Genomic DNA, 15,250 nt, shown 5'->3' with positions numbered 1-15,250 from the left:
GTTGGGTTGTGCCCAGGTTTAGGCTAAGACATATCCTTTTGTACCTGGTGCACACGTGCAAGCCTTTCTCTAAGCGGATAAGAGGAGGTGGAACTGGTGCTGGTAAGGGATGCACATTTTACTTTATTAGGTAAAAAGATTGTATCTGCTGATACTCCCACCAGCAGTGAGTAAGCGTCCCCATGGCTTCAGGTCTTGGCCAAACACACTATTTTGAGACTTTACATGAATTATTTTAATTCAGAGGTTTTTTTGTTTTGTTTTTGTTGTTGTTGTTGTTTTTAATGCAATGGTTTTGAGCAGCCTCCCCCAGTGGCAAGAACTGATGAAGGCACTTCTGTTAGCTGCTAGGTCTTCCCCTTCTAGTTTTACAAACAGGAAACTGAGGCCTAAGGAAGTGAGGTGATCTACACTGGGTCGTACAAGTAATCACACAGCTTTGCCAGCAGGACTGGTGCCCAGTCAGTACCACACTCGGGCTGCCCCCTCCTGCTTTCATGTTGCTTCCTTTGTTGGGAAAGTCCAAAATCTGCCATTGCTGTTTTCTGAATCAGATGGCTCTTTATTGCAGAGAGAACTGGGAAGGAGTGGGGAGGCCCCCTCCCCCCCGTGGACGTCTGGGCACTGGGAACATTGATTGACTCGGCACCTCGCGTGGTCCATAGTATAACAGGCACCCAAGGCCCCAGTGCCAGGAGGCCTGCCCAGTGTGCTGTGAGGAGGTGCAGTGTGCAGGGAGGCAGAGGGGTCCTGGAGAAGGCAGCTTTGAGGGGGGATCTCAACAGGCAGAGACAAGGTTGGGGGGAGAGGGGAGGGGGAAGCCCAGGCGGCAAGGACCATCCCATCTCGTCCACACCCACCGACCCACTGACACAAATGGCGCTTCATTCTGGCTTGATTGGGAGGGTGGGGACTGTGTGCGCTGTGTGCCTTGCTGCTCAGGTTTTGGAGCAAGAGTGTGACATAACCAGAGCTGAGCATTAGGAAAATGCATGGGACCACAGCACCCTTGGCAGACATCACAGGAGGCCCCCAGGGATACTGAGACTCCGGATTAAAACTGTCTCAGACAGAATGACTCAGAATTCACCTGCCACTTGGCTCCTTAGGGTAGGTTGGGCCTTTATAGGTTGTTATTGTGGAGGTGATGGTGGGGGAATCTTTCTAAAAGAAAAGAGCCACACCACATGTCACTGCCATCTGAAAGCCTGCACTTCTGAAGGGTGATGGTTCTGATCTATACCAGTGGGTATGGGTTCCAGTACTTCACCATCCTCTGCCTGCATAAATTTAAAATGACAATTTGGCCTGTCAAAGTGAAATGTGAGTGACGTGTCTTGGATATTTATAAAATATCAAATAGGTAGAATCATGTCAGCAAAAGCTGGATCTTTTATTATTAAACCTCAGAAGGATTCTGGGATGGTAGTTGCTGGTAACTCGCCTACAGACTGACCTTCAGCCATGTCCTAGGTGAGGTGGTCCAAGGCCTGGAAGGTGTTATCACCCACCGCAGTAAAAGGATGTCACAGGTTGCAGCCAGATTGTCCTCCAACACCAGGATGCGGGTCAGTGCTACAGCTTTCGTTGTTTTGTACTTTTAACTGGTAACGGCCCACGTTCCCCTGAGGAATTGGAGGTTGCAGGAGCAGATGGAAAAGGCTGTGGTCTGCCTACTCGAGATAGCTTCCTGATTTCCAGCCTGGCCGGACACTGAGGCCACCAGATTTGAACATTTTTTACGTGCAGGTCCGGACAGCCCTGTCCATGCCTAAGAAAGCATATGGACACGCATTTCTATGAATTTACTTTAGTGCTTTTAACAACTGTGGGGGGCAGACAACACGCAACGCTCTCTGAACCTCAGCATCCGGCCAGGGGGACCCAGGTCTGAGCGGTCCGGGCCCGGGAGCCCCGCCCCCGGCCCGGGAGCTCCGCCTCGGACCTCGCGTCCCGCGAGCCCCGCCCCTAGCCCGTGCGTCGTGCGTCCCCCGAGCCGGGGAGCCCCGCCCTGGCCCCACCCCCGGCCTGAGCGCCCAGGGCGCGCCCAGCGATGACGTCACCGCCGGCGCCGCGCTCGGCAGAAGCAGGAAGTGCGACCAAAACAAAGGAGCGGCGGCTAGGAGCGGACTCCCTCCTTTTGCCTCCTGCTGCGTCCACCTAGCCCTGGCAGCGGACCCCAAGGAGCCGTCCGACCATGTCCAACATGGAGAAACACCTGTTCAACTTGAAGTTCGCGGCCAAAGAACTGGGCAGGAGTGCCAAGAAATGCGACAAGGAGGAAAAGGCCGAAAAGGCCAAGATTAAAAAGGCCATTCAGAAGGGCAACATGGAAGTTGCGAGGATACACGCCGAGAACGCGATTCGCCAGAAGAACCAGGCGGTGAATTTCCTGAGAATGAGTGCGCGGGTGGACGCGGTGGCTGCCAGGGTCCAGACCGCCGTGACGATGGGCAAGGTGACCAAGTCGATGGCCGGTGTGGTTAAATCGATGGACGCGACGTTGAAGACCATGAATCTCGAGAAGATCTCCGCCCTGATGGACAAGTTCGAACACCAGTTCGAGACTCTGGACGTGCAGACCCAGCAGATGGAGGACACGATGAGCAGCACGACGACGCTGACCACTCCCCAGGGCCAGGTGGATATGCTGCTGCAGGAAATGGCAGACGAGGCCGGCCTCGACCTCAACATGGAGCTGCCGCAGGGCCAGACCGGCTCCGTGGGCACGAGCGTGGCCTCGGCGGAGCAGGACGAACTGTCCCAGAGGCTGGCCCGCCTCCGGGACCAGGTGTAACCGCCGAACCCGCACAGAGGTGTCCTGGCCACAGCCGCCTTCGGAAGACGGTTGCCCCACACTAGGAAGTCGGACCTCGCCCCAATGCCGAAATGCTCTTTACTTAAGATGCTTCTACCTTTGGGTTTACAAAGCTCTCCAGATACATTAAGTTACAGGCTTTTCTCCACTCTTAACTGGATTTCGAAGTTCTCGTGATGTGTATTTTTATAGCTGTCTCTTAACAGAACTAGTTAATTTGTCGGATATGACTCTTCCCCCAAAATTTGGTCAAAGCTCTAATTCCCGGGTATTCACTTTTCTGCCCGAATTATAAGAATTGAAGGTTTTCTTAATGTTCTGTAATTAGAGTTGTAATTAGAGTTAATTTTCTGTATCTAGAGTTGACAAGTGGTGATTACTTGGATTGATTACAGGGCTATTAATCCCTCATTCAGAGACTTACTTAATGGACAATGCTATTCTGTGTATCCTTTGTTTTTCACCATCAAACCCGGACAGCAGTTGACTATTAATCTGTTCTCGTAACTTAACACTAAAATTACTTTAGGACTTTCTGGCATAATACTCTTACTGTTTACGTTCTATAAATGTGTTTGTGTGGAAGTTGTCTTTTTATAAGTGGAAAAAAATGCCACGTAACTTCCATTTATTATGAGAGAAAATTGTTCATTTATGGTTTGGGATTTACAAAGTTTAACATGCGACAGTTTTTTCCAAATGAACTTCTCTCACACAATTCTAATTATCCTCCTATTTCAACACTTTAATTAGATATCTTTTAAAGTATGTGAATTAGCATGACAGTCCTATTACTCTAACATTGCCAAAGAACTGTTGGTTGGTTTGGGAAAGCCCTGGGACTGTGTGTTTCTAGGTTTTGTTTTTATTTTAATCAAAAATAGAAATAAAATTAGCACTGCATTTTAGGTTCTAATTATTTGCATTTATTATTTTGTCTTAAAACAACAACTCTTTAAAATCTTGGGAGTATCAATTGGAATGTTTTACTTAGCCATGAGAATCACTTAAATATACATGCAGCTGTCTGGGAATCTAGGAAGGAGAGGTAGTAGGGTTGGACCGAAGGCTTGACCCTCTCAGGCTGAAGCCCAGCTGTGCTGCCTTCCATCTTTCAGGAAAGGGGGTGTGTAAAGTAAAAGTGAAATAAAGCCTGCAGCCACCGATTTTTCAGATCCTCAAAACATGGAGAACGAAGACTTAACTTTTGCCTAGTATATTATGCAAGCATATTGATCTAGGTTAAATATTTAATTCTTCACTAGAAGATTTCTCCAAGAGAGAATTCCCGCATTTCAGAAAAGAATTAAACGGATCTCAAGCCCTTTGAAAGATTCATAACCAAGTAGTCACCATTACAATATGTCCTCCAGTGTGAATGCGTGTGTTTAAGGGGGGAAAAAACGAAGAGGTGCGTGCAAGTAAGGAATGACCCTCGTATTTAAATGTTGTCAGTCTGACTAGTTGTTGTTCCAGAGTGTTCCGTGAGGGACACCTGACAGTCGGTCTCAATTCTTCTTGTCCCTTTTGGTGTCTCTGCTCATCCATAAGGTGGCACAGAGGCAGCTGTGTGTGAGCACAGCATGAATCCTAACCCTTTTTGAGACTGGAAAAAATTATTGCAGCTTAGGAAAATAGCTTAGTGTTGGTCCTTTGGTAAATTGAAGACCCTTTTGTAGTCCAGATATTCCCAACAAAATTAATATATTTTGTGAGATTAAACAATGATTATATATGCTTGAATTTTCTTAAAATATGTTCATTTCAAACTATGAATGTACATTTTTATGAAACAGATATTTTCAAAAGTATACCAGGTCCGTGATTTACTTCCTCACTTTTGCAACTGATGAAATGCTGAAATGTAAACCATAGAAGTTTTGTCAAATAAATCATTTTAAACTGCATGTGATTGCATATGAATGTACATCCTGTTTAAAAAGCTATTTAAAGAAAAAGAACTCAGGGATTGATTTGGTTCAGAAAGCTTAGTATTTTTCCCAATTCACCCTTAGCACCTGAGTTTCTGTTTGGTTAGCACAGCATTTTCATGCGTATTTCTAGAAGCCCAAGTTATTACTTTTTGTTTTTGTTTTTGTTTTTTGGCTGCCTTGTGGCACGTGGAGTTCCTGGGCCAGGGATCAGATCTGAGCTGCAGTTGTGACCTATGCTACAGCTGCGGCAATGCCGGATCCTTAACCCACTGTGACAGGCCAGGATCAAACCTGCATCCCAGTGCTCCAGAGATGCTGCTGATCCCACTGTGCCACAGCAGGAATTCCTATTACTTCTTCTTTTTTTTTTTTTTTTTGGTTCTTAGGCCACACTCCCGGCATATTGGAAGTTCCCTGGCTAGGGGTCAAATCTGAGCTTACAGCTGCTGCCCTATGCCACAGCCACAACAACACGGGATCCGAGCTGTGTCTGCAACCTACACCACAGGTCATGGCTATGCCGGATCCTTAACCCACTGAGCAAGGCCAGTCCTCATGGATACTAGTCAGATTCGTTTCTGCTGCACCACAGTGGGAACTCCCCCTATTACTTCTTTATTGAAATAGTTTCTTCATGGCAACAAGATTCTTCCTTGTGTTGCAACTTCTGGAGGTGAAGAATTTCCAAAAGGATCCAACTTAAACATACCAAGGAAATGGTTAATCTTCCATGTGAATACTGATAGAATCCTTATGATCATTTCTCCGTTTTATCTTACTGCCTTGAAATGCAGTTTCTAGATGGATGTAGAATAAACTTTTAGTTAATCTTGTGAGCTACTTAGTTTACGTCAGTTCAGATGCCAGGTGCACTATTGGAGAACGTTCTTGCTAAAGCTACTCTTCCTGCAGGAGTGTTTGTGCATCTGAGCCTGTCAGGCGGAGGGCACCAGGTGCCCTACCTGCTGTCTTTGATTTGGAGAAGAGCCACCTAAAAAAAGCACCCAGCTGAGCCTTATTAATTGAACGTGGGCTCGGAGTCAGCCAGACAACCTCACCTTGCTGAGCAGAGTCCTCTGCAACCAGCATGACGCCCTCTTGGAGGCATTTCTGTAGCCAGATTCCCCCAGGACATTGAGCAAACTGATGAGCTGGCTCCTCCCAGTGTTTTTCTTCTAATTAGCTGGTAGGAATGAGCTCTAGGCCTGCCTGGTTTCCTAGGGTTTGTTTCCTATAGCAAAACGGTACACAATCCCAGGGTGTCAGTGTCCCCAGCTCAGTAGGCCCCTGGCCACACCCAGAGCCCACCGATGCCAAGGGCAGGGCCCAGACGTATGGCACTGTGTCCTCTTCCTCCGAGCGTTTCTCCAGATTGAGGCGTCTGCTGCAGCACATCAGGGTTACACCTCCTCCCTCCTGCTCAGTTTGGTCAGGACAGACACTAACCCATGTTTATTCAGAATGGTGGGATACAGCAAAGGATTTAGACTGTAGAAAGGGAAATACACAAATGTACGCAGGAGTGAACATAAGATGAGTGCTCTTTACACACTTGTGTTTTCTACTTCAACTGATACAAAGGAGGTAAGTCACCACATAAGGCGTGTTGCATGCACATCAAATCATGAAACAGTAACAGCATGTTGGATGGGATTATAGTGACCTGAGGGTTAAAACTGGCTTCATGTTTTTACTTCTTTTTTAAGAAACATTGGTTTATCAGATTATGTAAGTTTCATGTTTATAACATTTGGTTTCTACTTCTGTCTACAACAGTAGCTCACCACCAAAAATTTAGTTTCCACCCATCCCCATAGTCCATCTCCTTCATCCACTTCACCCTCCCTCCCCCCGACCCTTCCCTGCTGGGAACCACCACTCTGTTTTTTGTATCTATGGGTTGGGTTTGGTTTGGTTTGGTTTGTTCATTTATTTAGGGTTTTCGGTTTTTTATATTCTACACATGAGTGAAATCATATGGCATTTTCTTTCTCCATCTGACTGACCTCACTTAGTATAATACCCTCAAGATCCATCTGTGTTGTCACAAATGGCAAGATTTCCTTTTTATGGCTGAATAATATTCCATTGTGTATACATACCACATCTTTATCCATTCACCTGGACTTTTAGATTGTTTCCCTGTCTTGGCTGTTGTAAATAGTGCTGCTATGAACATAGGGATCCAGAGACTGTCTTGAATTAGAATTCATTTTCTTTGGATAGACACCTGAGTGGAACTGGTGATTCATATGGTTGTTCTGTTTTCAATTTTTTGAGGAACTTCCTTACTGTTTTCTGAAGTGGCTGCACTAATTTACATTCCCACCAACAGTGCACAAGGGTTCCCTTTTCTCCACATCATCACAGCACTTGTTATTTCTTACTTTTGATAAGAGCCATTCTAGAAGCAGGCGTGAGGTGATTTCTCATTGTGGCTTTGATTTGCATTCCCTTGATGGTTAGCAATGTTGGGCATCTTTTCACGTGCCTGTTGGCCATCTTTGAGAAAATGTATCCTTGGAAAAAATGTCTATTCAGTTCTTCTGCCCATTAATAAATCAAGCTGGTTTTTTTGTTGAGTCACATGAGCTCTTGGTACATTGTAGGTATTAGCCCCTTATGAGATACATGATCTACAAATATCTTCTCCCATTTGGTAGGCGGCCTTTTGTTTTGTTGGTGGTTTCCTTCACTGTGCAGAATCTTTTTAGTTTAGTCCCATTTGTTTATTTTTGTTTTTGTTTCCCTTACCTGAAGATATCATAAGATATTGCTAAGAACAGTGTCAAGGAGCTTACTGCCTGGGTATTCTTTTCTGAGAATTCTGTGGTTTGAGATCTTACATTCAAGTCTTCATTCCATTTGAGTTTGATTTTATGTAGGGTGTGAGATCATGGTCTAGTCTGATTCTTTTCTATGTAGCTGCCCAGTTTCCCCAGCACCAGTTCCTAAAGAGACTGCTTTTCTCCAGTGTATGTTCTTTGCTCCTTTGTCATAAACTAATTGTCCAAATGTGTGTGGGTATTTTTCTGGGCTTTTGATTCTGTTCCATAGCATTGGCTTCTTAGAAAAAGTTGAGTTCAATCTGAGGCTTCAAGAAAAAAAAAAGTTGGGAATCACGCAAAGGTCTGAAGAGCTGAAAACTCCATGACTGGAGTGGAGGGTTTGACATCAGGACCAAGGAAGAGATGGGACAGACTGCAAAAGGCCGGGAGGCCGGCTTTGGTGTGGACTTCACCCTGGGGAAGGAGCAGGAGGGACGTGAGTCATCAGGTGTGCTGTTCAGTGATGGCAGAGGACACCCTAGGGCCAGAAGGAGGAGGCTGGGTGCTTCTCAGAGTGCTGGGTGCTTCTCAGAGTCTAGGGGCACAGGGTTCTTTAGCTGTGCTGGCCTGAGGGCCACCTCCTCTGTGTCCTGGGTCTCGAGTGTGACATCTCACCACCCCCGAGCTCCTCCAGCTCTGGTGCTTGACCACCTGACGGGCATCGGGAACATCTCCCAGAGCATCATCTGAATTGTTGCTCTACACCCTGACCACAGCAGATGGGCAGCCAAAGGTGGTGTGGGACTGCCTTGTCATCCGCTGTGGTGCCCTTGTCCCTGCCCCTGCCCTCCTTGCTCTCTGTGAGAGGACATCCCTGACTAGGTGCTCTTGCCCCATCAGAGACACATGGGTGGGGGACCAGCATCCAGGCCCACCGGGGGCATTGGCCCTGCAGCAGGAAGGAGTTATCATGGCCAAGGGTGTGAGGCAGCCTTGCTGTGTCTTCAGCCTCCCTCTTGCCCATCTGTGAGCCCCTCTGGGGCCTGCAGTGCTGGTGAGGGGAACATGTGGACATGGGGAAGTGACACCAGCACAGAGGCTGGAAGACCCACCATCCCTTTACTTCAGGACCTGGTGGTGGCCCCAAACCTTCCAGTTGGGGAAGTCAGGCCGTGTCCAGGTCATATCCACTCTCCCCAGGGCCGGACATGCTCAGCCAGGAGAGCGCAGGCCACTGAGAGCCCCTCCTGGTCTCACTCGCTCTGCTGCCCCTCCCTCCAGGCCCTTGCTCACTGGTCACCAGTCTCCGAGTCTTCCTGTGTCCTTTGCAGGCTGGGTCTCGCTGCCACCTGCTTACCTGGCTCTCAGCCTTGGGGGAGGGGAGAGCCGTTCATCCCACAGAAGACATGCGGGGGGCCGGGAGCTGGGGAAGCTGGCCAGCAAGGCAGACCTGCCCCGTGGGTCCCACATTTGTAGGGAGAGACAGATGATGAACAGATAAACAAATCCATGTCAAACTTGTCAGGCCCTGTGAGAGCTGCTAGGAAAAGAAGGCAGGGCTTGTGTGGGTTGTGGGGGCACCATTTGAGAGAAGGCACAGGGATAGCATAGGCATCAGGTTCTGTCCCCCCCATCCTGGACCCCGACCCCCCAGTAGCATCACCCTACACAGGGCGGGACGGGGAAGAGAGGGCTGAGGTCGGGACACAGACCTGCTGGGGAGATGCGTGTTCAGAAAAGAAAGTGGATCCTGGGGCTCCTGGGCTGTGGGGACCCCACATGGTCACCTGCCCCAAGCCTGGGGCGTCCTCAGGGCAACACTGAGCGCGTGTGGCTTTCCTTGCAGTTTCCTGGAGAGAATTGACAGCGTCAGCCTGGTGGACTACACACCCACGGACCAGGTAGAAGCGGGACGAGGGGTGGGGGTTCCTGGTCACTCAGCGATTGTTCAGCACACATTCCTTAGAAGAAGCACCCTGAAGACTGTGTGCGATGCTCAGCACACCCCATTTTGCCCCCGACTTACTGCTCTAAAACTCCCGGCTTTCCAAACTGCACATCTCCAGATAATTCCATGTGCAGAATAGGATTCTCCTGCCCCTTCCTCCTGGAACTGTCGACAGAAAAACCAAGCTCTATGTTCACTTCTGATTTGGACCCAGTACCGGGTCCCACACACCAGAGCTTTCAGGGTCTCCCTTGGGTTGAGGCTGAGCTGGGGAAGTACGCCCTGCACCCCAGTGTGCATTGGTAGGCAGCAGAGGGGACCGTCTGTGCCCCCACCTTTGACCCTCAGGCATCTGCAGACTCAGAGCCCCCTGCCTTGCTCAGCACGGAAGCTCTCAGATGCCCCTAGAGCTAGTGAACCCCCAGGTCAGGGGTCTCCACTCAGACTGACCCTCCCTCCCCCTCCTGGAGGCCCTCTGCTCTCTACACCCCGAGATTGAGCCCTTTGCTGTCCCCGAGGCCATCCCTCTGTGAAGCCAGTCCCCGGAGCCTGGAGTTCCCCTCGAGTCTAACACTTCATCCTGCTAAGAGGGGCGGCCAATCAACACGCTGATGAGGGACAGGGTTGGCTGCTTTGTGAAACTGCATGGCTTTCTCCTCCCCCTGGGGACACATCATCTTGTATCTGAGAGACCAGAAATATGAGGAGAGAGTAAAAAGGGCCAGCATCCTGGCCAGAACAGTGCAGAGTCACTTCCTTTGGTTTCTCACCCCAGGGAGCCTGGCCGGGAGTGGGCAGCAGGACACGGTGTCAGGAGGAAATGTTCCTGAGTGGTTTGGTCTCCAAGACCAAACCAGCATCTTCATGTGACTTTCTCCAGGGAGAGAGACAGCGTTTGTCTGAGCTTTTAGTTCTTGTCTCTCTCACGACACAAGGAATCGCTGTTTGAGATGCTTGGTGATTAGGGCTGACCCAGGCTTTCCTTCTGTGGACTCGGGGAGGTCACCTGCTTTGCTTGTTTTCTTTGCCCCCAGGACCTGCTCAGGTGCAGAGTTCTGACCTCAGGGATTTTTGAGACACGATTCCAAGTGGACAAAGTCAACTTCCAGTAAGTGTGCGGGCAGGAGCCTCCGAGGGGCCGCCCTGAGATCCGCATTGCTGCCAACCGCAGGGCGCGGTCAGCGCAGGGAAGAGGCAGCCTAGCAGGGCCCCCGGGCGGAGGGACAGCAAAGGTGGCGCATCCTCCTCCCCTGATAACTGCCGGCTGTGTTCTCCCCCAGCATGTTTGATGTCGGAGGCCAGAGGGACGAGAGGAGGAAATGGATCCAGTGCTTCAATGGTGATTCTGCACCCATTCAGTGATGGGCAGGACTCCCACTCACCCCACTGCTGTGTTTAAGGAGCTGTCACTGGGTGCAGCCATGAGTGCCTTAAACACAGGCCCCATAAATACGCTGGTCAGAGAGTTCTCATTGTGGCTCAGCAGCAGCAAACCTGACCAGTATCCATGAGGACACGGGTTCGATCCCTGGCCCCACTCAGTAGGTTAAGGATCCGGCGTTGCCGTGAGCTGTGGTGTAGGTCAGCAGCTGCAGCTCTTAATTCAACTCCTCGCCTGGGAACGTCCATATGCCCCAGGTGTGGCCCTAAAAAGACAAAAAAATAAACAGGGAGGTCAAGCATCCCGGGTTCACGTGATCTTTGCCAGTTTGGGCTGTTCCTGAGCCGGCCAGTCCCCCACACCCGCTTTTCCCCGGGGTCCCCGGGGTGTGGGGCACTCTGAAGCGCACTTTACCGTCACCGCTCTGCCTGCGTAACTGAGGTGCCCCTTCTCCCCCCTCCTCCCACCAAGACGTCACCGCCATCATCTACGTGGCTGCCTGCAGCAGCTACAACATGGTGATCCGGGAGGACAACAACACCAACAGGCTGCGGGAGTCCCTGGACCTCTTCGAAAGCATCTGGAACAACAGGTAAGGAAGGCGCGGCGCCAGCCTCCCTGGACTTGAAGTGGATGTCCCCCAGCTCCCTTTCGAGCCTGCTCTCCAGGGCCGCCCTTCCCTGCCATATGTCCTGCAAGCCGTAGCAAGCACCTCCCTTGGTCCCTCTGATGTGGGGGACATTCCTGGGTTAACGCTCCTGTAAGAACATCCAAATCTCTGCTTTGAGAGCCTGAGACAGTTCAAAGTTGGTTTTGTTTGGTTTTAAAATTCGGGGGTGGGGGGCGGAGGGGAAAGAGTTCCTGTTGTGGCTCAGTGGTTAATGAACCTGACTAGGAACCATGAGGTTGCGGGTTCCATCCCTGGCCTCGCTCAGTGGGTTCAGGATCCAGAGTTGCTGTGAGCTGTGGTGTAGGTCACACACGCAGCTCAGATCTGGCATTGCTCTGGCTCTGGTGTAGGTCGGTGGCTACAGCTCTGATTAGATCCCTAGCCTGGAACCTCCATATGCTGCGGGTGCGGCCCTAGAAAAGACAAAAGACCAAAAAAAAAAAAAATTCAGTGGGCACCCAATCAGAGCATCCATAATAACTGGATGACCCCTGAGCCCATCCCTGGGCATGTCAGCACAGTGACAGACCCCCAGTCCCCAAACACCAGCTCCTCGGCCCAGAGCCCCAGACGCACTGTGTGACCAGCTCGTGAGTCGTCCCTTTTGTGGTCACAGTTTTAAGTTCTGCTCTTTTGACTCTTTGTTACTGAATTATACCACAGATACCAAGAGTTTACTCCCTGCGGGAACCTCGGCTTTGGTGCGGGTGAACGTGGGTCCCCGTGGAGCGGATCACCCCCTGGGAATGTTTACCTTGTGAGAGTCTTGCTCACAACGGGACGGTGGGAGCCGAGCTCCTGGGGTTTCAGGGAGTTCAGCCAGTTCCGGCAGGCTGTCCTCTGGCGGACACCCCACGACAAACCCGCCTGTGTGCGTGCTTCTCCTTCCAGGTGGTTACGAACCATCTCCATCATCTTGTTCCTGAACAAGCAGGATATGCTGGCGGAAAAGGTCTTGGCAGGGAAATCAAAGATTGAAGACTATTTCCCGGAGTATGCAAATTACACTGTTCCGGAAGATGGTAAGCTTCCAGAACTAGTGTTTCTCCGTGAAGGAAAAGAACTGTCTTTTTTCAGTAGCCCTGGAGCTGTAATTCCAGAAGTTCTAACGAATCTAGAAAATTCAGGTCATTTGGACCAATCCTCTCCCTGCACTACTAGAGTAAGTAAGACGTCCTGTGGGCCCATCTGTAAGGATTTCAGAGTTTGACAAGGTCCACACTAGGCAGGAGGGGGAAGAGCAGCGTGCTGAAAGTGTGGTTTTTGGAGAAAGCTCTGCATCACGGGGCCCCAGGTTGGTCTGCATGGACCTGTCTGCTGACCCCACACGGTGACCCATGCAGGAGCCACTCAGGGGGGCCTGTGGGGACAGGGCAGCAGCGACCTCTGCTCAAGCCCCTGCCTTGCTGGGATCTGTCTCCAGGGTTGACTTTGACCACAGCACAGTGACTTCATCGGGTGACCAGCCAGCCTGGGACATTGGGGGCTTCTGGGCCCTGAGACTCGGTGCTGAGCCGGGAAATCCCCATCCAGCAAACCCAGAGGAGTCAGGAACCCATTTCCAGTGGCTGCTCTTGGGCTTTCAGTGCATCTGGGCCACCAGAGTCTCGAAGGAGGGATTTGCTTACGGCTAAATACCACCACTTCTACTAAACAAAGCAGAGTGAAAGGGACTTTCCCAGAAACTTCCATTAACACGAAGCCCATCTTGACTTTTGCACTCACCTTGTCCAGCCTTGTGGGTTTTTCTGTGCCTCCTCCCCCCAACCCCCTGCCCTCTGCTTCCAGCTGCCCTGCTGCTGGAGCTCCATCCAGTGTCCTGGCTGCCCTCACCCCGTCATCAGCACCTTTCCTTGGAAAAGTCTCAGGAAGGGCTGGGAGTTCAAGTGGCCACCCTGATCATTGTCACCAGGGGCTGCAGTAGGAGCAGAGGTGGAGCCCCAAGAACAAGGCTCACAGCCTCTCCAGGGAGGGGCTTGGCAGGTGCAGGGGGCAGGGGGAGGAGGAAGGCAGTGGGATGCTTTCATTTGATTTGAATGGAAGTTGTCGCCCCTCCACCGAAACAAAGCTTTATCAGGGTGACGAACAGCTGTTCAATGAAAATGCTCTTGGATGGAGTTCCCGTGTGGCGCAGCAGAAATGAATCCGACTAGGAACCCTGAGGTTGCAGGTTCAATCCATGGCCTCACTCAGTGGGTTAAGGATCCGGTGTTGCCGTAAGCTGGTGGCGTAGGTCACAGATGTGACTCGGATCTGGTGTTGCTGTGACTGTGGTGTAGGCTGGCAGCTGTAGCTCCGATTAGACCCCTAGCCTGGGAACTTCCATGTGCCGAGGGTGCAGCCCTAAGAAGACAAAAAGAGACAAAAAACAAACAAAAAAAATGCCCTGAGAGAAGAGAGACAGCGGTCACATTTGAGCCTCAAGCCTGGCCACATGTCTCAGGGCTGTCCACTGCTATCAGGCCTCTCACGTTTCCATCATGCTGTCTGCTTCACGTCACTCACATAAAATTCCCTTTGATCTTCTGCAGCAACACCAGATGCAGGAGAGGATCCCAAAGTCACGAGAGCCAAGTTCTTCATCCGGGACCTGTTCTTGGTGAGCAGCTTCAGTGCCCATTGTTTCCCTGCCACGTCAGGGTTACGGTGTTCTTTGCAGGCTGCAGATGTGCACCCTCTCACCACCTCATTTAAACCCCTAAAGATGAGAGATACGAGCAGGTGCCGTATCCTCTTCTCACAGCTGAACTGGCAGGCTCTGAGAGGTCAGCTTCTGACCTCAGGTCACACAGCTTCCCTGCAGGAACAGGCAGGACTCTCTCCCCGCAGTGGACAGACCCCAGGGCAACACTGAGATGGCCAGGCCCTGTGCATGTGGTGTTTTCCAAAAAGGAAAGAGTCCTTGAGCAGAGTCTGCAACATCAGCTCCTGTGCTGGGTGTGGTTCTTCCTCAGATCAAGGTGAACGTGGAAATGGACTTGCTTACATTCAGACACTCCCTTTTTGAAAAAACATTTTACTTTGAGATGATTTCACACTTATGTAAAAAGTGAAAGAATTGCACAAATAACTTCCACACACTCTTCACCCAGATGGGCCAAATGGTCAAATTCTGCCACATGTGCTTTATTTTTTTCTATGGAATACTGTGTACGGTGGAGCTGGCCGTGAGCTTGATTACCTTAAAATGAGCAAACGCCAGAACACACTGACAGGCTCACTCGCAGAGAGACCCAACAGCACATGACACAGGGCACAAGACCACCGGGGCCACGGGGAGGGCTGCCCAGCATTTCCAGGGCCTCAGACCCTCACCTGCCCCCCAGACCCCTAGGGCTGCTTCTTGAGACCTATGTTGATAAAGTCACAAAGACAAGAAACAAAGGCCCCAAAGGGGTTCTGAGCAGCGGGGTCTCCGGGACAGGCTGGGTGAGGGAAGCATGGCCCAGAGCCCCTGCGGAGCTGAGTGAGAAGCTCCTCCCGGGTGTCTGTACTTGTTGGGGCTCCCTTTGGAGGTGCATCCCTGAAGTCTGAGAACACACAGAAAGTGCTCCACAAAATGCTGTCCTAATGAGAATCAGAAGTTATTAACCAAGTGCACAAATTGGGTGGTCTGACGGGGAACTGAACCAGGTGCTCACCTAGACAGACAGGTGAACCCACCACCACCCCACAATGTGCAGACCTCTGGTCTCTGATGGTGGCGGGGTTGTGCCTTGGGACCCATCCCC

At 50.7% G+C, this 15,250-nt stretch overlaps 2 protein-coding genes across 4 annotated transcripts in view; both read left to right on the top strand.

Moving 5' to 3' along the window:
* The window catches only part of GNAL (G protein subunit alpha L), an 86,867-nt gene that overhangs the window by 67,686 nt on the left and 3,931 nt on the right, over positions 1-15,250 (top strand). For all 3 annotated transcript variants that reach the window (XM_021096047.1, XM_003482035.4, XM_021096048.1), the window contains 6 exons: positions 9,367-9,421; positions 10,503-10,576; positions 10,749-10,807; positions 11,321-11,441; positions 12,411-12,541; positions 14,051-14,118. In XM_021096047.1, the coding sequence (XP_020951706.1) occupies positions 9,367-9,421; positions 10,503-10,576; positions 10,749-10,807; positions 11,321-11,441; positions 12,411-12,541; positions 14,051-14,118 (508 nt within the window). The remainder of the gene's footprint in view (positions 1-9,366; positions 9,422-10,502; positions 10,577-10,748; positions 10,808-11,320; positions 11,442-12,410; positions 12,542-14,050; positions 14,119-15,250) is intronic.
* On the top strand, positions 2,036-4,725 carry CHMP1B (charged multivesicular body protein 1B). Its single transcript, XM_005674542.3, has one exon. It carries the CDS (start codon positions 2,198-2,200, stop codon positions 2,795-2,797), a length of 600 nt encoding a protein of 199 aa, XP_005674599.3. The 5' UTR covers positions 2,036-2,197; the 3' UTR covers positions 2,798-4,725.

Source organism: Sus scrofa, chromosome 6, assembly GCF_000003025.6.
Source record: "Sus scrofa isolate TJ Tabasco breed Duroc chromosome 6, Sscrofa11.1, whole genome shotgun sequence".
Classification (NCBI taxonomy): Eukaryota; Metazoa; Chordata; class Mammalia; order Artiodactyla; family Suidae; genus Sus; species Sus scrofa.
This window is presented reverse-complemented; position numbering and strand designations above follow the sequence as displayed.

Bases quoted from the DNA above. Each gene is read 5' to 3' on its own strand.
- CHMP1B (XM_005674542.3), top strand. From the start codon at position 2,198: ATGTCCAACATGGAGAAACACCTGTTCAACTTGAAGTTCGCGGCCAAA.